This window comes from Hirundo rustica, chromosome 9 (assembly GCF_015227805.2).
Source record: "Hirundo rustica isolate bHirRus1 chromosome 9, bHirRus1.pri.v3, whole genome shotgun sequence".
NCBI classification, from domain to species: domain Eukaryota; kingdom Metazoa; phylum Chordata; class Aves; order Passeriformes; family Hirundinidae; genus Hirundo; species Hirundo rustica.
Window position 1 is genome coordinate 30,781,377 of NC_053458.1, and position 20,577 is coordinate 30,801,953.

Here is a 20,577-nt window from a genome sequence, read left to right on the forward strand (position 1 = left end):
CCGGGCAGCGTGTCCAGCGCGATCCGCTGCTCCCCCTCGCTGCTAGCCCCAACAAAAACATGCTGTCAAGAATTGCTGCCTTTTATTTACCTCTTGGTTTCTACCAGGAAGTGCATAGACCTATAAGGTCATCCTAAATCTCCAGTTACAGCCTGGATTGGAGTTATGATATCGACTGGATTTAGCCCTTTGGGGGCACAGAGAGAGCAAGCGGGGAAGCAGTAATTAAAGGATTTCCCTGCTGTCACATGGGAATTTGACAGCGCCTGTGCTCATTTCAGGGCGCTTACCTGAGCACAGACTTCTACCAGTAAATTTTGGGAGCTGGCATTGCTTATTTCAGATGCATATACCTCATTTAAAATAATTTCTAAGGAAAGGGGGTGGGGTCAGGGAGTGGTGAAACAGCATCTTGCTGTAGGGACTCTGGCAGGCAGCACGCCATTGGCAAGCTGTTCCCTGGAGTTTAGGAGTGTATTCAAGGCCAAGAAACTCAGGGCCTTTTTAATGGCACTGCAGGCTGAGGCGCTGCTGTTGGCTGGCAGTCTCTGAGCGAGTAAGAAAGGCACCGTCGGTGCCACGCTGGAGGCTCCGGGCATGTGAGTGTGCCCCATGCTGCATCTCTTGCTTCTGGCTAGAATGGTTTTGACCTTCTGAGTTAAACTTTTCCACTTAATGATATTTTTGCTATAATCTGAATCCTCTCTTTTTTGGCTTATTTGCATGCCCTACATCATGTTTCATTTAGGATTTGATACGGCGAGGAGCCCAGGATAAAAGACAGTGTATAAAAGGCTGGCGTAATCATGCGATTTTCTAGGACTGGAAGCTGCTGGGACCGGTTGGGACCAGTGATGGGCAAAATAAAAATGATTTTGTCCGCTGTTGCAGTCTTCCTAGAGTAAAGTGGAGGTCTCTGTCTGCTTTAGGACAGCCACTAAATCAGATCGTTCCCCTCCTCACACGTGTTGTCCTGCAGCGTGCCGAGGGCTCCCGCAGCATCCTCGGCTGCGATGTCCCACACGTGGGGACAGCCCTTGGGCAGGATTTTGTTTGCAGCATCCACAGCTAAGTATAATTGCCAAGTGTTAATCCAGCTCAGTAGCTTAGAGCAAGGCTGTAATCACAGCGATTGGGTTTTGTATTAAAATGCTCTCTTTTTTCAAGTTCTCCTTAGGTTTAGCAAACTGGCTGTAGAGGTGATTGTGTTCTGGTTGGAGGGATGTGCATGAGTGGAGCGGGCTGCACGTCCTGAGGTTTCCCTCTCCTCTCCATTCTTGCTGCTTCAAGAAACAGTCATTTGCTTTAAAGTCAGGTTTGCAGCTTTGATTGAAAATGACTGTGCAGAACTCCATCAGAACTGTGCATGCCACAGAGTCACTTAAAAAGAAAAAATTCTAAAAGGCACCTTGAAATGTATGAACTCCCTGGGATTCCAGGGGCCATTGCCTGTGGTTTGCTGTTGTCCCCAGGTAGGACCTAGTAAATCTTTGTCTGGCCTATGAGCCCAGAAAAAAGGAAAGAAAGGATGGAATTGTACTGTCTGAGGTTTGGGAATGATTATTAAGTGCTGGCCCACTGCCTGACAGCTGTCATGGGTTTGCAGAAGTGAGACAGATCTGGGAGAGGCAGCTGTAATTGTATAGCTGGGAAGTTGGGCTTTTAATTGCTAATTGAAGTTACCATTTGCATTTGGGGTTTTCCTTTTGAAAGGACGACATCATATTCCACAGGAAACTGCAAGTGTGTATTTATTGCACAACCAAACTGGCAGCTTGCTCTTGCTGCTTTGCTGGTACATCTGTATTTTACCTACTGCCTACTTTTGCTTTCCCATCTGTATTTTTTACGGCTTCTGTCCTGACAGCCCTTGTTCTCCTAGTCCTTGACTCCCCTCCCGTGCAGACATATGATCCCAGAACGTTTTCCTTTTTGTCTTTATGAACAATAGGCAAGCAGTCTGATAGCACAAATCCAAAGTCAAGGGAGCTTTGCAGATTCAACTTGACAGCTCCTTTCTGAATTATTTAAAAGCTGTAAACAAAAGAAAGCCCATCTACAGCTTCAGGTGGCTTCTCCTCTAGTATTGTGCAGAATGCCCGACAGGTGAATTCAGCTAATTTTGCCCATTTAAATCTATGGGATTTAGTAGAATAGCAAATGCAATTAGAGTTCAGGGGCTGCCTCCTGGTATTCCTTAGGGGAGGGTAAGTTGCAGGGAGGTGAGTGAGCAAGTTGAGGAGAGGGAAAGTTGGAAGGTGAATGAAAGAATAGAGAATTTCTGTCTAGTATGAATTGTGTGTTGTTTGGATATTTTTTTCCCTTTCACAATCAGTGAACTTGTCTTAAGACATCCTGTGTTTGCTTCTGACTTTAATCTCAGTCCTTGGTTGGTTTCCTTGTTTGTTCTTTTTGCATCCTTTGTTTTCAAACCTAAAATGTTTTTCTGCAACTGAATGACCCAGTGATTTCTGACTTCTTGGGTGCATTTTAGTTGCTGCTTTCACTCATGCTTCTGGATTCAGGAGTGTTTGAGATGGCTGAGATTAGGGAAGCAGACAGAAGGCACAACTGAGTCCTCTGGATGATGCAAAGTTCATTAGTATCTTTGGAATGGTTCATTCTGCAGAATGAAGTAGGGAAGATGCATTCTTTGCATTTATTGTACTAAAGCTAGAAAGCTGTACTCTCATCATTCTTAATGCCTAAGACATAGCTGTCTTCTCACTTCCTTCTCCCCTCAGATAAATACAATGGAGAAAGCATCAAGAGTAGGATATCGAAAGCAGCTCTGTGTGTATCATCTGTCCTCTGCATGATTTTGTTTAGTGAAGTTCTGCACTTTTTATGTACAGTCAGACCTTACTAAAATGCAATTTAGTCTGTTGTCTTTATCAATACCAGCCAAACACTTTTGTCATGGAAGCTGATAGTTTGCAATGTGGCTTTGCTTTGAAAACTGACCTACAAAAATGGCTTTGATACATCCTCTCTCAGAGATTCCAGCATCTTACACTGTACAAAGCAGAGATCCCTCTCTTCCAAACAGCTTTGCAGGCATGACCCAGCCACAGTTCAGGTCACTCCCTCTTCCATACAGTTACAATACATTTACAGAGTCCTCAGTGACTGTGAGCCAGGCCAGCCCTAAACCCCTCCTTGGCCACAGGTCTATAGGACATGGTTCTGCTGGCTGGGGAAGGTTCTCTGCTCTGCTGCCCCTTCCTCACCTGTGCTTACCTGAACTGTGGGAACAGAAGACAGGAAATGTTTTTAATACAAACTCTGTGACGTGAAGATTTAAGTGTAACTGGAATTTTACCTGCTCAAGAGAAAACTTGTGCTTGTGACATGAAATGCACGTCATCAAAACCTGCCTGCAAGCTCCTAGGCTCTGGCCATTTTTCTTTGCCATTCTCCAGTTTATCAACATCCCCTCTTCATTTTCCTGTGTGTCCTGGCTGCTGAAAACATGTGCCCACTGCCCTCTGGGTGTTGTTGGGGCAATATCTGGAGGAGGCAGAGTGTCCTGTTTCCCAGGGCTGGGGCAGGCCACGTGCTGTGGTACAGCCTGGCCAGCCTTGTCTGCATTGCGGGAGCTTTCAGCTACCTAGGGCTGCTCTTGATCCTGTTACAGCATTAGCTGCAGTGGATGGTGAAGGAGAGCAGCAGAGTGGGAATTCTGTCAAGATTAATGGAAACTTTTGTTTTACCTTAATTAAACTTCCATTCCCCCAATCAGCATTAGTATAGGTGTAATCTCATGAAGCTTCTCTGCGTGTTAATGTTAATGTTTGTGCCTTGAGTTTTCCCTGCAAGAAACTGTTTATCATTTCCTTTATCTCACCAGGTCCTGGTGATGTCACTTCTGTGGCATGCGTGTGTTGCATAGAAAACAGAAGGAAAAAATGTATAAATATATCTTTTTAATATAAATAATGGCTTATGCTACAAGCTGGGCCGCCGTGCAGGTATCCTCTTGTCTGTTCTTACCACCCAGCAGCCTGCAGCCCTTTGGGTGGAAGCAGCCTCCAGGGATGAGAGATTTTTGCTTTCCTGGTGTGTTTCTTCTTATTGCTGTAGCCCTGCTTGCCCCACAGATGTGTAATGTGTAACTGCTCCGTGCCTGCAGCCTCAGCTTGAACATGTGCTGGTGTTCCCTGCCTCAGACAGCACCCTCAGTGCTGACACTTGGAACTGTGACTCCATTCCTGTTGCTGTTAAATATACTGTTCTTGGCCTAAAGGGAAGTGAAAACTTTGATTTCCGTGGCTGCCAGACTTCTGGCCCGTCCAGTAATACAATTAGAAAGCTTGCAGATGCAGTGAAACCATCATCCTTCTTTTCCAGCTGGCATAAGCAAAACATTTAGAAGAGTTAATGTGTTTATTGAGCACTCAAGTCCCCCTACAACATTATTTTGAGACCCACTAATGCAATGGTCAGGATTTAAATGTATGTCCAGAACTTTCGAAGCTGGTTGGTTTAGGATACTGTTGTGTCAGGATTTGGCTTTGGTTTGGTGATGGGGTCCCATTTGAAAATGGTTGGGTATGTTTAAGGGATGTTATTACAGATAAAACATAGAAACTAAAAATGTCAGAATTCAGACTGACCCTTTTTTTGATTCTTTGTGTCAGGTCAGTCTTGGGAGTCAAGATGGTTTTTGTTAGAATGGGGCAAAGAAGCTACAATCTGCAGGTGATGTGATTTATTAGGTGGGTTTGTGTGGCAAATTTTTGGTTGTGGGGGAGTGTAGGGGTGGCTTCTGTGAGAAGTTTCCCAAAGTTTCCTGCCTCTCCTAAAGTGCCAGCCAGCTCCAGGATGGACCCACCCTTGGCCAAAGCTGAGCCCACCATGCTGGTAGCACCCCTGGGATAATGTATTTCAGAAGAGGTGAGAGGAAATACTGCACAACTGCATCGGGGAGAGGAGTGAGAATTTGTGATAACAATTCTGCTGCAGACTCAGAGCTCAGTGAGGAGGCAGGGGGAGAAGGTGCTCCAGGCACAAGAGAATTCCCTGCAGCCATGGAGGTCCACAGAGAGCAGAGATCCACCTGCAGCCCATGGAGAGCTCCATGCCAGTGCAGGTGGATGCCCAGAAGAAGGCTGTGACCCTATGGGAAGCCCACACTGGAGCAGGCTCTCAGCAGGGCCTGTGGACATGTGGAGAGAGGTGCCCAGCTTTGCTGGCAGGACCTGTGACCACCCAGGGGCTGACAGGAGCAGTTTGTGCAGGACTGCAGCCTGTGGGAAGGACTCACACTGAAGGAGTGTGTGAGCTGTCTCTAGTGGGAGGGACCCCATGCTGGAGCGGGGGGAGAGCTTGGGGAGTTTTCCCCTTTGGAGGTGAAGGAGCAGCAGAGACAATATGTGATGAGCTGACTGTGGCCCCAGTTCCTTGTCCCTCTCTGCCCCTGTAGAAAAAATCAGGAGTGAATCTGAGCCTGGGAAGAAGGGAGGGGTTGGGGGGAAGGTGTTTTTAAGGTTTTTCTTTTATTTCTCACTATCTTACTCTTACTTGATTAGTAATAAATCACATTTTCCCCAAGCTGAGCCTGCTTTGCCTGTGATGGTACTTGGAGAGTGATCTCTCCCTGTCCTCATCTCGACTCTAAGCCTGCTTTGTCCAGCTGAGGGAGGGGAGTGACAGACTGCCTTTGGTGGGCACAGAGTGACAGACTGCCTTTGGTGGGCTCAGGGTGACAGACTGGCTTTGGTGGGCGCAGAGTGACAGACTGGCTTTGGTGGGCACGGGGTGACAGACTGCCTTTGGTGGGCTCAGGGTGACAGACTGCCTTTGGTGGGCACAGGGTGACAGACTGCCTTTGGTGGGCTCAGGGTGACAGACTGCCTTTGGTGGGCACAGAGTGACAGACTGCCTTTGGTGGGCACGGGGTGACAGACTGCCTTTGGTGGGCACAGAGTGACAGACTGCCTTTGGTGGGCACAGGGTGACGGACTGCCTTTGGTGGGCTCAGGGTGACAGACTGCCTTTGGTGGGCTCAGGGTGACAGACTGCCTTTGGTGGGCGCAGGGTGACAGACTGCCTTTGGTGGGCACAGGGTGACAGACTGCCTTTGGTGGGCACAGGGTGACAGACTGGCTTTGGTGGGCACAGGGTGACAGACTGCCTTTGGTGGGCGCAGGGTGACAGACTGCCTTTGGTGGGTGCAGGGTGACAGACTGGCTTTGGTGGGTGCAGGGTGACAGACTGGCTTTGGTGGGCACAGGGTGACAGACTGCCTTTGGTGGGCACAGGGTGACAGACTGGCTTCCAGCCAGGCCACCCCACCATACTAGGTGTTGCCCAAACAGACAGCTTGGCTTGCCCCAGATTGTTGATAGCCAGCCATATAAAAGGAACAGTAGCAGAGTATGTATCCATTATCAGGTTTTAATAAATTGATTTCATGAGTTTCTGCCAAAGTGTTTCCCTTTTGCTGACCAGCACGGCTCAGCTTGGCTCCCTTCATCATTCCTGACATCACCTGTGATTACCTATCTTCCTGTATGGATTGCCACCATCTCTGGTAGTGATGCATGAAGTGTTCTTCCACTTTTGCCTTGAGGGGGTGGTGTCATGGGAGGGGTTTAGGAAGGGTTTTTCCCAGCCTGTCTCGCTAGCAGTGGCCACTATGTATTCCCACCAGTGACACAGCTGCAAGACCTCTGTCTCCAGAGGTTAGCTTGGGTCAGTCAGGAATTTCTGCTTGCATGGGAGCTTGGTATGAAATTCCCCAAGGGCTGGTTGAGCTGTTGAGGCACCTGGGAGCTGTCAGGCACTCGTGTCCATCTGGGACCTCAGGCCACCAGGTAAGTGTGTCCAGCATCCCAGGAGTTCAGGTGTGTGCTAGTTGTGAACCATGGTGTGGGAAGGTCATAAGGGGTCCTTCAGAACCCTTGGCTGGGAATGGTGTTGGACCCAGTGTGTTCAGCCTCACCTGGCAGCTGACACAATTTTTTCAGCATGCTTGATTGCAGTGGTTTGTGCCTCGAGTGTTTCTGGGAGAGGAATGCAACTGGAACGCATTTCCCATCAGCAAATAGGTAAATACTGCAGTTCCAGCAGGAATTCTTATGAAGAGCGTTAAGCCTCAGTGGTCTTCATCCCTGCCTTTTTTGTTCAACACCTCATTGGGAACATCTGGGTTAACCCTGGGTAAATCCACCAAGTGTGTTGCCTCGGTTTCCCCGCATGCAGGGTGATACTCTGCTACCTCACCGCGGCGTTCATTACACTTAATTAACGTTGTAATGTGTCTTCGGCTCCTCTGATAAAACGTGCCGTGCGAATGCAAAGTTGGTTTTGCTGATTGGGTTGTTAATTAAATGCACACATATAAATGATTTATTGGCATTAGAGAACTAAGACTTAATAATTTAAAGTACTAACATCGAGGTGGTTGGATCAACAGGAGTAAGCCTGGTATCATTCAGCTGTTTAGAGACCGAAACAAATGGCTCTGGGAAAGGAAGGAGAGCAGGAGCCGGACCAGCTAATGACTTACTTTGTGGTATTTCTATGTGGGGACCAATTTAATAACAGAATCTGAATTCTGGTGCCTGGCCCAGGAAAGCTGCTGGCAGCATGGACTGTGCTGAGCTTTATAGAGCCCAGGAGACATGTCACATAGCAGTGATCCCCCTTGGGCCAACTGGGAAACCATTTGTCAGCCTTCAAGGACCATGCTCCAGCTCAGAACAGCAGCTGATGTGCAGTCCCAGCTCCTGTGTGTCACAAACACATGAAAGCAAGGATAATCTGGGGCATGTGTGAATCTGTCAGCTGCTGATGTGCTTCACCTTCTCTAGTTAGGTGCTGCTGGTCCAGTGGCAGTTTGTTCCCACAAAATAACGTGGGGTTGCACTCCCTAACCATAAGGCTTCTGCCTGCTTTTATATCCTTTTGTCCTCTGGGGTTTTTTGAGGCAGATGTTTCTCTAGATGTGGGAATGAGCTGGAGCTGACAGCCCAGGCCAGGCCCAGGGGAATAAATGTGCCATCCCAGCGCAGTCATGAGTTCAGGAACCCAGGGAGGGCAGCCTCTAGAAGCAGTTAGAGTTGGCTGATTGGATACTGGGATCAGAAAGAAAGGTTAACCATCATCTCTTCCCTTTCTGGCCCTAAGGAAGATGTGCATGTTGCTGGTGGTGTTAGTATGCTGGAGGAAAGGAAAAAGGAAAGAAATCCATGCTGTAAGGCAGAATTTTCAAAGGTGAGCTCCCTAGAGGAGGAAGAGGAGATGGGAAGATGTACCTAGTACTGTGGTAGAGTCATTTAAAACCAAAAACAGAGTGCTGAAAGTAAGGTTTTGATGAGAAATGCCATGCCAGGGACAATGACCTCACAAATACAAAAGCCCTGAAGAACATGGGACAGATGGTCTTGGAAAGATCCAAGTGTTCTTGCACAAGTAAGGGAATTGCTGATTCAAGTGTGAAGATGATTTGAAAGAGGGAGCTGAGGAGTGTTGGGTACAGTTGAGCTGGAAGAGAAATCACTGGCTTGGAAGAGAAAGGAAGAAGAATAGAGAAGGTAAGAGGGGTGGGAGAAGCACATCCTGAGTGTGAAAGAGGCATGACAGGAACCATCTGAACAGGAAGCAGGGCTTTAACAGATGGAAGTTTGCCTTTCGCAGGAAGGGCAAGGGGAGTGTGCTGTAAATTAAAGAGGGCCAAGGAGCTGGGATAGAATCACAGAATATCATGAGTTGGAAGGGACCCACAAGAATCATGAAGTCCAACTCCTGGCCCTGCACAGGACACCCCAACAATCCCACCACACGCCTCAGAGCGTTGCCCAGACAGGTACTGAGCTCTGTCAGGCTTGGTGCTGTGCCCACTTTTCAGGGGAGCCTCTTCCTGTGGCCAGCAATCTTCTGGGGGGAGAACCTTTCTCTCACAGGTTTCCCTGCATCCATTCTTTCCTAGCTCAGCATCTGGGAGCTGTGGTCCTTGCTGTGCTTCGGGGCTGGGCTGCGTAGCTCTCGTGTTTGTAGGGTGGATTGCTTGTCTTATTGAATTCAGGGTAGCTGGAACAGAAAAGGCTTTTCACATTCTACTGATTTCTGTTTACAGCTCTGATTTCCTGATGGTGTGCCACTGGGTTGCACAAAATCAGAATCTAAAAGTACCAGACTTAGCTGGTACTCCTGAATACTCTCATGCAGATTGGTGGCTGTTTCTCCAGATTGTGTATTTTGTTTCTGATGGGAGTTTGGAAGGGAGACATATGCAATAGCAGTATTAATGATAACACCCTGGGGCTTGGTTTTGCCCCACGCTGCGCTGATGGGCAGGGCAGCCTGACCTTGGCTAGGGAGAGATTAAATACATCACCTCCAGCATGATGTAATGACTGACTGCAACAAACAAGAGAAGGGAAAGGGGGGAAACATTGACCAGAGGAATGCAGGTCTGCAACCGTGCAGTTGTCAAGTGATGTACAGCATTGCGCTTCCAAGTGAATATTTGGGAGTTTTAAGTCTTAAAAGAATTGATGCTAAGAGCTGTCTTCACAGAACTAATGCCTTGCCATTTCCTGTGCTTTTGCAATATTGATATTAATGTGTTGCATGTTTATGTGTGTGTTTTTTGGACACTTATTGTAAGCTGTATTTATATACTGCTGCCACTTCCTTCAAGGTCTTGAGCATATTGTTTATGAGGAGCATCTGAAATCCCAGGATTTATGACTATGGGGACAAGTAACTTTAGAGACCCTATCACAGATAAATGGGCAGTGGAACTCAACATTCCCACACAGAGGGGAGGGGAGCACTTGTGCTTCGGGGTGCAGGTTTAATGCTAGAGTAATTTGGTTTTCATGTGTCTCCCTGCCTTGCCTGATGGGAGAGTGTGCAGCAGCTGTTAGAGCTGTGTATCTTGCTTTGCAGTAGATGCAGAATAGTAAGTGTCTAATGAGATTTTCTCATCTTGGATTCTAAATGAATTAGATGCTCATCAATACTAGTTTTGTTCTAGAATGACTAAATTACAGAGGCAGTTGCCTGTAACATAGCAGCAGTACCTGGGGAGGGCTTTGTTGGCTGGCTCTCCTGCCTCTCCTGAGCTTTCTTTGCCTTCTCCCCATCAGTCCCATTGGCCTCCATTTCCACCCTGAATTCAGAAGATGGCGTAGAAACAAGGAAATTGTGTACAGCCCTGGATATGTGTGTACTTCTATTTTCCTCTAGCCCTGGTGTCTGCAGTTGCCTTGTTGTTATTGTTTTTTTGAGAGCTGCATGCAGAAATGAAAAGGGCATGTTAAGAAAAAAGGGTTTCTTACTTGGCTGAGAGATAGCTTACTGCTTATTTGAGTGTGTCATTGGAGCAAGCCTTGGAACTGCTCTCCTCAGGGCAGCCATGAGCTGTGAATGCAGACCTGGGATTGTATGATAGCAACTCAGCTTCCAGTTTTACAGCATCTTCCCGTGCTGGGTTTGAGCTGAATAGAAGGAGAAAAATGCCTTGCAAAATCTAAAAATGAGAAGGCTATTTCAGGGAGTAGGAAAAAGAGCTGTAGTCGTGTGTGTAGAGCTGCAGCTAGAAATACCAGATGTGGAAGTGTCAGAAAACTTGATAAAGGCATCCCAGGTACAGAGGTTAAAGTCTGGAATTGCTGAAAAACAAGGGAAGGAATTCAAGGAGATGCTGAATTTCTACCTGGGCACATTTCCTAATGAGATGCACTTCATCTTGTGTGGAAGCTGCAAACTCTGCATGATGTAGGATGATGAAAACACTAATTTGTTTGAAAACTTTTTTTTTTTCTAAAAACCTTTACAGTGTGCCCATGAATTCTGACCCAAGAAGAAACTATATATATGTGTGTGTATATGATTGTAGGCAAGCTTTTCTACAGAAAGTGAGTCAAAGAAGTGCCATAATCTTTAAATCTGTGGCTTAACATTTTAGGAAATATCCTTGTTATGCTGGGTGGCTATAATTGTGTAGCACTTGTGAATTTAAAAACTCAAAATGTTGTGTATTTGCAGCTGGATCTAGAAAGAAGCAGAGGCCAAGACCTTTTTCAGATGTATGGGGTTTTTGCTTTTTTTCTGGGGCCCAGATAAGCCCAAAGAGGCTTTATCTCTGTGTGTACAAAGGAAATACCTTCAGAATTAGATAAAAATACAGTTTCTAAGGATTAAAAGGCACAGTTAGGTGTGCACATTCTGTTCCCGGTTTAATACCTAAAGAGTTGGGTGTTGCTGCTCTTGAAATATTTTAGTACAACATCTTTTATATGTTAGACCTTGTTCTGTAAAGAAGCAGTTGGTGTGAAGTAATTAATTTCTGCTTGAGCCTGATATTCACAGTATAGATAATAAATACTCCTTTAAATTTGTTCAGAAGGGATTAATGTTAGGTGAGCATGATGGCATAGGAAGTAAATTCTGGTTTACAGGGAGATAAAGGGTTGTGCACCACTTCAACCAACCCACTGTGCACCTTCCATTGGTAACAGTTGTATCACAAGAAAAGGAAAAAACCCAAAATTTGGCATGCAGCACATTGTCCTCGGGAGGGGATCTAATCTAGCAGTTCAGCTTCTCAAAACCTCTTGATTTTTGTACGCTGGAGCTTCACTGTGTTTCCTGGGTTAGAATTCATAATTTTCTTACAAAAACTAAAAGCTGACTTGTGTCATGCAACAAGAAAACAACCAGGGCTCAGGGGAGTTAGAGTGAATAGCCATTAGAATCTGCTAATTACAAGATGAGGAGCAGTCAAGCAGTGGTGTGCTCTGCTGGGGAACCACTTTTGCACATTTAGATGTGTAGAAAGACTTTGTGTGTGACGTTGATGGGAAGAGTTTTGGTGAAATACGTCTTGCAGCTCAGTCCTGAAAGCCAGCACCAGAGTTGCCACCTTCAGTAAGGAAGGAGTAAGTTTACTTAAATGATGAACTTTCTGTACAAACTGCACTAGAATTAGTTCAACTGTATACTTTTATTCTACCTGTAAATAACAGAAGACAATGGCTGCTTGACTGCATGCTTTCTCACCCAGGTGATTTTCCCACTGTATCAACAGCTTTGCTTAATTAGGCTCCAGCTCCTTGGAATAAGTGTTGAAAAAACAGCCATTTGTTAGCCAAAACATCTGCTGGGGAGGGAAGGTGAGAAGTTGTTAATTTAAAATGAAATCTTTGAGAACTCTAACTGTGAATCCATAGAACACACCTATCTGAAAATGCAGAAAACTCATGCTTACCTGAGTGACGGCTGTGCTGGAAGTCTGAGGTGAATCTCCTTTATTCGTGCAGAAAAGCAGGGGGATAACAAAGGAGCACAAACATTATGGGCTGTGATTATTTAGAATATGGTGAAAGACCCAAAAATTATTTCCAGTCCTTTGTGTGAAAGTGTGCACATATAACTTGGAAACGCATCCATCCTAAGGAACGATCTCTTCAGCTTTTCCTTCAGCGTGAGCTTCTGAATTCCACTTCAAGGATTTATACACGTGGGATAGCAAGGGAGGAACGGTCTCAGAAAGGATTGTATTCGAGGAGGAAAAAATTGTTAGTGATTTGTGGTTATCTTGCCCTTTTCTGAGCCCTTTTGGGACAGGTTTGATGTCAACAGAGGAAGACTAAAATACTCAGCTATGATTTTGCACGTGCCCACTGGTTAGAGGGATGTTTAGCTCGTGCAGCTGCAGTGAGGCATCTTTATTGGTGAGGAGGGATGGCGGAGAGGAGCCCTGCAGGCTGGGGGGATGGAGGGTGTGTCCAGAGCTTTCCCTCCCTCCCTGGAGCCGAGTCCACCTGGGTGTCACTGCATGTCCCTTCAAGGAGACGCGTGCGTGCTTTTAGCGCTTGTGAGCTGGGCTCACGTTCATTCAGGTGTCCTCTCCTCCCAGCAGTGTTTTCTTACACAGAGATGTAAAGGAGTGGAAGAGCTCCAGCCTCAGCTGTCATTGACTCTCTGTTGCACTGGAGCAGCTCTGACAACTTTTCCAGTTGTTCAGCTGAGTTTCTTCAAACCTTGCAAAACATCCAGAGTGTTTCTGATTGCCTTAATGTTGACTACTCTTGCATGAATACCAGCAGTCAGCCAGACTTTAATTCTCCTCTGTTCCTTTCCTGTACAAATTGCATCCCCAGGGCCGTCCAAAGTAGGGCTCGTCTTGGAGGGAAGGAAATTAGTGTGCTTCAAAACTCAGCTGTCACCAGGTGAATAATTCCTATGAATGATGAATGTAACAGGTATCTCATATACTCAAGAAGGTCCTAAACTTGATTTTTTCTTTGCTGTCAAGAATGTGCTACAAAAAATTCTCTTTTTTTTTTTTTTGGTGCAGTCAGTGAAAGTCCCTGCAAATCCCATGGGTGAATGCTCCAGAGTTACCATGGGTCATATTCAGACTGGAGAAACAGGGATGTGTCAGGTTCAGGACAGAGGTGCTCCTGTCAGGTCTGTCTTTTCACTCAAGACCAGTTTACACCTTCATTTTACATAATGGTTACCTCCTTGTGAATATGTATCCAGCCTGTGCAATAACACAGATTTGTGGTTGCAGTCAAGTCCTTCCCATGTCAAGGAGCTGCTCTTCAGATTTCCCATAATCCCGTCTCTACAGTCCAAAAGAAAAAAAAAAAAAAAAAAGGCAGGCAGATGCAGAAAGTTTTTCTTAAGTCTTAGCACAGAACTTCAGCCCTGGAGCATGTTAGAGCCGTTCTGGAACTGCACTCTGTAGTAATTTTAACATGAGTTCTGACATGCACCTACATTTGCCAGTTAATTTTTTAAATTCAGATGTAACCCTGAAGACAAGAAGATGTGTAATTTTGATGTCCCCAGAGCTTTTTTCTGTTGCCTTAAGAGGAACAAGATTCCAAAGGTGGAGATTAGCATCCACACAGAACAAAATGCTGCTGTTTGCCGGGCAGTAAACCCTAATCTCTCAATCTTTGCTATGTTTGTTCATTTTTCTTCTTCAGTCTTGTTTTAGCAAAGGCAGCTTGTTCCTTCTGCCTCCTGCTGAGAGGGGCTGCAGGTGCAGACCCCTCACAGGAGAAGATTCATGTGTAGAAGAGTCCTTTTAATAACTTCTCTTCAGAGCAGGATTATTCACTTGGGCTGGATCTTCAGCATTCCTGCTGCCTCTGCTTTGGGAGTTGCTGGCTCCTGCAGGCAGCAGAAGTGGAAGGGATGAGTAAGACCAGTCTTTAAACCTTCTTGCCCTGCAGAGAAGCCCCAGCTGGTTATGGTAAAGTAGAACACGCTGCCACAGTGGATGGGGAGACCCTGTTTTTCATGCCTCTGTGATACAGGTGGTCACAGTAGTGTGTTTGGGGAAATTGGTGTTGTGCCACTTCAGTGGTGATGGTGGTTTTCGTTTGAGGTCCTGGTGACTCCATTCATACACGTCCTGGAAAAAAGATTGGTTTAATGTGCACACAGCTGTCACAAATTACGAACCTACAGATCTAAACAACTTCATGACTTCTTTAGGTGTTTAGCACATTGAGTGTATTGACTGTTTTACAGGCCACATAGAAGGAAGTGAATTGTTTCTTTGGAGGATTAAAAACAAGTTACTTAGCTGTGTTCCTGGAGAAGCAGTGCTGGAGTGCCTTAACAAGCAAGTCAGTGTTTGTTCGGTGACAGATTTGGTGCTAATTTTGCTGCTGTCTGCTCCTGTTTGCATCTCATGGTTGTGGATGAAAGCAGCAGAGCAGTGATTAGCTCAGACCCTGCTGAAAAAACCAACACCCAGGGGCTTCTGAAGAACAAGGGAGTGAGAGTAAATTACCCTCTGGCATTTTAATTTTATTTAGCAGGTAAAACTTCATTGAAACAGAGTTCATTTACAGTGGCACCCCAGCAGACTGCAGCAGCAGGATGAATTACCAGTCGCTCACAGTGCAAACAGAAATCACTCAAACCCTGCATCATCTGTACTCAGGAGCTCAGGTGTCCTGCACTGCACAGTAGGTCACTGCTGGTCCCTCTCCCTTGCTTCCAGAATCCTATGGGCATCCTGGTCCATGTTTCAGTGCCAGATAACATTTATATCTGCTTCCCCCGCAGTGGGTTTTGATTTTAATGCTGTTAACCAGAAGCTGAACAGTTCACTGGATTAGATTCTTAGCCACCAAATTAAAAGAAATTGCAATATATTCTTCCTTTGAGGATATACTTTCTTTTCAGGAGCTTAGACTTGGAGGATCATTAGTGAGATAATATCAGTTTTAACTAATCCTCTAATGATTGTACCAGGGTGAACAAATGTATCTGTGTCATTTAGCCCAGTGGTCCACCACAAGACTACTCTTACCTGATAAATGGATTTTCATACTGAAGGGGATTTTTCTCCCTTTGCCCCCAATCTGGAGGCTGTGCAAAGCCCTGAACTTCACGGTGAGGCAGCACACAGCCAGCCTGGGGCTGTGTTGAGCTGCCTTCCACTCCCTTTGGAGCGGGGCGTGTTCTAGGCAGTGTTCATTAAAAATGCATGTGTTAGGCAGTGGGATAATTACAGCAAGTTTGTCTGGGGAAGGGTAGCAGCAGTGAGAAATATGAAAATGTGTCTCAAAAAGACAGCAAGCAGTTCACTGCGTGCGGTTCAGCAGCACTGTGTGTGCTGACACGAGGCTGGCTGCAGGACACCCAGCTGGGGGCAGAGCTTCTCCCTCAGCATCTCTGTGCCTCTTGCCAGCTCCCTGGTGCTTATCTGCTTTAGGCTTGTGGATTTCTCTGTAGATTTTGGGAAGGATTTTGGCTGGGGACGGTGCATCTGTTCTTGCTGGTCACATGAGAGATGCAGTCTGGAGAAGACTCTCTCTCTCCTCCAGCTTTTGCCTGGGGGTTGCCTGACTGCTGCAGCAGGCCATTAATTTGCAGTCAACCAGGATATCTCCAAATGCACCTCCATCAATTGGCAGGAGGTAAATAGATGCTGCCTCTCCGCTTGCGGCAGGGCTGGAGCCCTCTCTGTTTATCTTCCCTTTCAAACTGGTTGCATCTGCTATTGCTCTCTAATCTCTTCTCCTCTTTGTTTTACTCATCTGGAGCCTCTTGGCCTGAGAGCTAGAGGGGTTTTGTAACGGTGATTAGTTGGTTTAGTTAGAGTGCTGGAGATCTCTGTCCGTGTGCTGCCAAGAGATGAAATAACTATTATTTTTATTAGTCCACTTCATCGGGAGGCTGTGAGAACTGATTCATGTTTGTAAATTGCTTTGGAGATTTAAAGCTCTGAACAAGCACTAAGGATTATTGCTTTCTAATTCTTTAAGGTAGTATAACTTATAAAGACTTCTAGCCTTGAAACCATCTCAGATATAGGAAGAGTTAAATCCCTTTGAAATTAGATATACTTCTAATGTTTAGGATGGAAAAAAAAAACTTCTTCTCTGCTGCTTCATCCAAAAAAAAGAAGGGGGAGGAAAGCAATGGCAGGTTCTGATAGTGCCTTTTTTTTTTTTCCCCCCAGGAGTCCAACGTGCTTATTGCTGCTAACAGTCAGGGTACAATTAAGGTAAGTTATTTTATACATCTCGCCTTTAAACACTTGAATCTGTTGATATTAAAGAGCAAGGTCAGAGACACTGAACAGCCAGGAGAAGAAACCATTAGAGGAGGTCATCTCAGCTGTGGAGTTTTGCAATTTAAATGATGTATTTGCCTCTGGCACACAGTGGAGTGCCCCAGCAGTGAAGCCAGCTGCAGTGAGGTGTGGAAGAGCTGCTGGTGGGCATCCAGCACCCACTGCTGCTCCTTGGGGTCCTGGCAGCACGGGGGGCCTTGCACAAGCACCTCCCCAGGCTGTTGCTGGCTCCCATGGCAGCAGAGGTTAACTCCCAGCGTTAACCCAGGCCCACCCTGTGGCTGCTGCAGATGCAGCAGGGCTGAAAGCTGCGCTCCTGGTGTGCAGCCCGCTGGAGCAGCGCTGAAATGAGCAGGGATGCTCCCGGTCTTTGCTGACTCCGGCGCTCAGACGGGCAGTAACAGACAGCAGCTGCCAGCACGGGGGTTTGTGAAAGCATCAGCCTTCCCTGTGTACAGTACCAGCTTTTCAGCTCTTTAATGAAGTCTTCCAGAGTGTCTGTTCAGTGTATTTCTATCTGTGGAATGTCACATGATATGGAAAAGACTGTCCTCCTTTATGTGTCTGTCAGGCCAAGCAAAACCAATACCCAGTACCAAACCCAACCCAAACCCAGAACTTTATCCCACATTCTATGCTGAGCACCACCATGCTGTTAGGTTTGGGGCTTAATGCCCTAAGCTTGTAGCCCAGACCCCTGGCAGCATTCTGGAGCTTCTGGTGAAGGGTTTTACTTGCTGTCTGCAGAGTTTTACACTGCGTTGTCACTGTCACGAGGCTGAGGTCCTGCTTGTCCCTCACATCCCTGTGGCAATAGCAGTTCTCTGGAGCCAGACCAGAGCTGCTGGCCTGAACCACCCTGGAAATACCACCAAAAATGCAGAAATGATGAGAGGCTCAGGTGGTCTGTGTTTAACTGCATGCTGAGATTTTTTTTCTCCCTTTTTAGGACACAGGTGGCTGGGTTACTCCTGCCATTGCAGCCTGTGATGCTGTAGCCTCTCATTCGTGGAGGATTTATTTATATACCATATTTTGGAATTGATTGGTGGTGACTTTGGTCACCCGCTCCTTAGGAAAATGGACAAAATGCACGGACACTTTTGATATTTTGAAGTGAATCCAGCAGCAAGAGCAGTGATTAGAGAGGAGAGGTTTTGCTCATGCACTTTGCTTGTTAATGAGAGAAGGTAGACAGAGAGAAATGAGCAGCCAGCCAGGGCTGTCAGAGCTCTGGTACCTCCATTTGCCTTTGACAGAGTGCAGCAGGAAGGTGGGATGGTCTGGGAGAGGCCTGGGTGTGCCCAAACCCCCACCACTCTGGGGACAGATGCCATACTGGGCATTACCCATGAGCTACAGCTCCAGGGCTTTTCCCAGTGAAGCTGAACCAGGTGAATGCAGACTCCAGCAGCCACACAGGCACTTTTCTGCCTCCTCTAGTCCAAGCCTTCAGAGGCTGTTGTTCCATCCCAGGCTGGACAAGGGAAGCAAGAGCATAGAAGGCTGGGATGACAAAAGCTCTGATCTCTGTTACAGGATTTCCAAGAGCTGTGTGATTGAGATGAGGGGAGATCAGGCATCTGTGGATGGTTTTGCTGCATGCCTAATTTATCATCACACAAGCAGACATCAAAATTGGGATGCTTTCCAAGTGCTTTTCCCATTTGTGGGATATTATTGCATGCTGGTGGATAAAGGGTAAGGGGTGGAGATGGAAGGGTCAGTCCTGTCTTAGTGATCTATATGCTGACGTAGGAAACAATGTCTTAAATTCTATTCTAAATGTCTCGTCTTCCTTACTAATCAGGTACTGGAGCTGGTATGAAGGGTTTTCTCTCAAGGCATGAGGTACTTGGTCCTGCTGATGTGCTGCAGTATTCATCTGGGAACCACAGTGGGACAAGAAACCAAAACCATTTTGATGTTCCTCCCCAAAACGATCATGATTGGGTTTCTTCCATTTATGGACTTTCTAGGACATTTTGAGATACTGGTAACACCAGTGAACTGTCTGCCATCAACATTTACTCCACAGACTTTGCTGGTGGTGGTGGTGGTATGGTTGTCTAATTTTTATGATAGGAAAACAAATTCTTTTAAATAAAAACAAAAAGGAATAATAAAATTTATTGAGCCACAAGCTGAAGCTGGAAGATTGTCTTGTTGCATAGGAGAACAGATTTACTTGTGAAGGGAGCTTACAGGAGCACACAGGGCTGTCCTCAGTTGCACATCTCCAGTTACTTTCATCTGGACTCTTCTTCATCCCCACTGGAAAAAGAAAGTCTCTAAGCCTTACCTGGACATGCAAGCAATTCAGTTTGAAACCCCATCATGCTACGGTTCTGTTGTTCCTTTGATTTATTAATTAATTTTTAGACAAATTATATGTTGAGAAATGTCACCGAGGTTGACACCACTGGAGAGTGAAATCCTCTAGTCATCAAGAAGAGAAGGACACCTTCCCCTTCCTCCTCTCCTTAGACCCCCTCCTTGCCCCAAAGGGGCAGTTCCAAAGGAGAGGATGAAGGTGTCCTCCTGTCCATGTGGGCCACCTGCCCCCAGCAACGTGCTGAGATGAGGGGGTCTGCAGTTCCCGGGACCTGGACTGACCTTGCCAAGACATCACGGGATGAAGATCTGCCTCCCACTGACCTGGCTGTGTTTGACTCTCTCAGCTGTAGAGGAGGAAGCTTCTAGATCCAGTTACCAAAGCCCTGCACCACTCAATGGCCTGTGTGGTCTGGTTGTGTTTGCCCCTCTCTGCACACCCTGGAAGCCAAGCATTTTGAATGTTGTCATAAGAGAGGGGACGGAGTTGGTTTGTAACGTGTTCCAGAGCCATGATATAAGTAGCCTTATTTTTAATGGTCATGCATACACTTAACTGTACATATGGAGGGGGAATAAACCATGGAGCTGAGAGTCGTGGTTGCTTTCTTGGCAGGATAGCAGAGCAGCAGCCAGGCTGAGCTGTCAGGCTTGCTGCCAGAACTTGTTAAGCTTGCAAGTGGGATTTGGTGGGCGTAGCGTCTTTTCCCTGCCGTGGGTGTCAAAGGTGCAGTGCAGGCACTGATACCTGTGGGAAGTGTTCTGGTGTGCAAACTGAATCCTTTCCCTGTCATTCACTGCAGGCCCTGTCTCCCTCACACCACGTGGGCTGGGATTGATGCAGGGACTGGGCAGGATCTGCCCAGGTGTTAAAAGCCTGACTCTGATCTTCCCAGGAGGATTGTGTGATCTTCTCACACCCTTTGGGCACAGAGAAGGGAAGAAGAGCAAGGATGCTCTTGAGGGTATTAATAAAGAAGCAGGGATTGAAGCCTTGTGGAAGAGCAGGGGACAGTCCTATCCTGGTTCAGTGCTGGTCTCTAGGGCATCACCTGTGCTCCTTCAAAGGTGGAAGGATGTGGGACACACTGCCAGTAGCTTCTGCAGAGTCCGGTCCAGCAGGGAGAAAAGTGATGCTGAGCTCCAGGGGAGAGGAGGAGGCATGGCTCTCAGGTGCTGCATGCTGATCTTCTGCCATGATTTCTGGTGTGGCACTGGGGGGGAGGTGAGGAGAGAGGGAAAGCAGAGGGAAGACAGCACACCAAGCTTGTGTCCTGCTCGGGAGTGCTACCTGCAGGTCTCTGCTCTGAGTAACCCGAGCCACTGTGGCAGAAGAAAACAAAATTGGCTCCTTCTGCCTGATGGCAGCTGTCTGACACGTCCCACTGAGCAGCACTAGTTTGATTTCCGTTTTGCTGCATTTTAAGAGAATTTGGTGTGGAGTGAGTGTGCTGAGCATCCCTCCCAGCCAGCCCTCTCCAAAGGCAGGGCTGCTGTGATGATCCATTGCCATTGCTCTTCCTGCTTCCCTGCTTTCAGGTGTGGGTTTCCTCCAGCCTCTGGCTTTTTTATCAATGCCCACTCATTTATTTTGCAGCCTGCCCTGGCTGCTGTTGTACCCCAGCCCTGTGCCACGCAGCCGCTGTTGGCAGGTGACCTCATTCCTTCTCTCCCCTACT

At 46.8% G+C, this 20,577-nt stretch overlaps 1 protein-coding gene and 1 non-coding gene across 2 annotated transcripts in view; both read left to right on the plus strand.

Annotated features, from left to right (window-relative positions):
- The window catches only part of COP1 (COP1 E3 ubiquitin ligase), a 125,590-nt gene extending 105,013 nt beyond the window's left edge, over positions 1-20,577 (plus strand). Inside the window, exons 19-20 of the mRNA XM_040073342.2 lie at positions 16,451-16,495; positions 18,375-20,577. Of these exons, the coding sequence (XP_039929276.1) occupies positions 16,451-16,495; positions 18,375-18,392 (63 nt within the window). The 3' untranslated portion in view covers positions 18,393-20,577. The remainder of the gene's footprint in view (positions 1-16,450; positions 16,496-18,374) is intronic.
- Positions 832-966, plus strand: LOC120756906 (small Cajal body-specific RNA 3). The gene has a single exon (XR_005702301.1). It is a non-coding gene; the product is annotated as a small Cajal body-specific RNA 3 (non-coding RNA).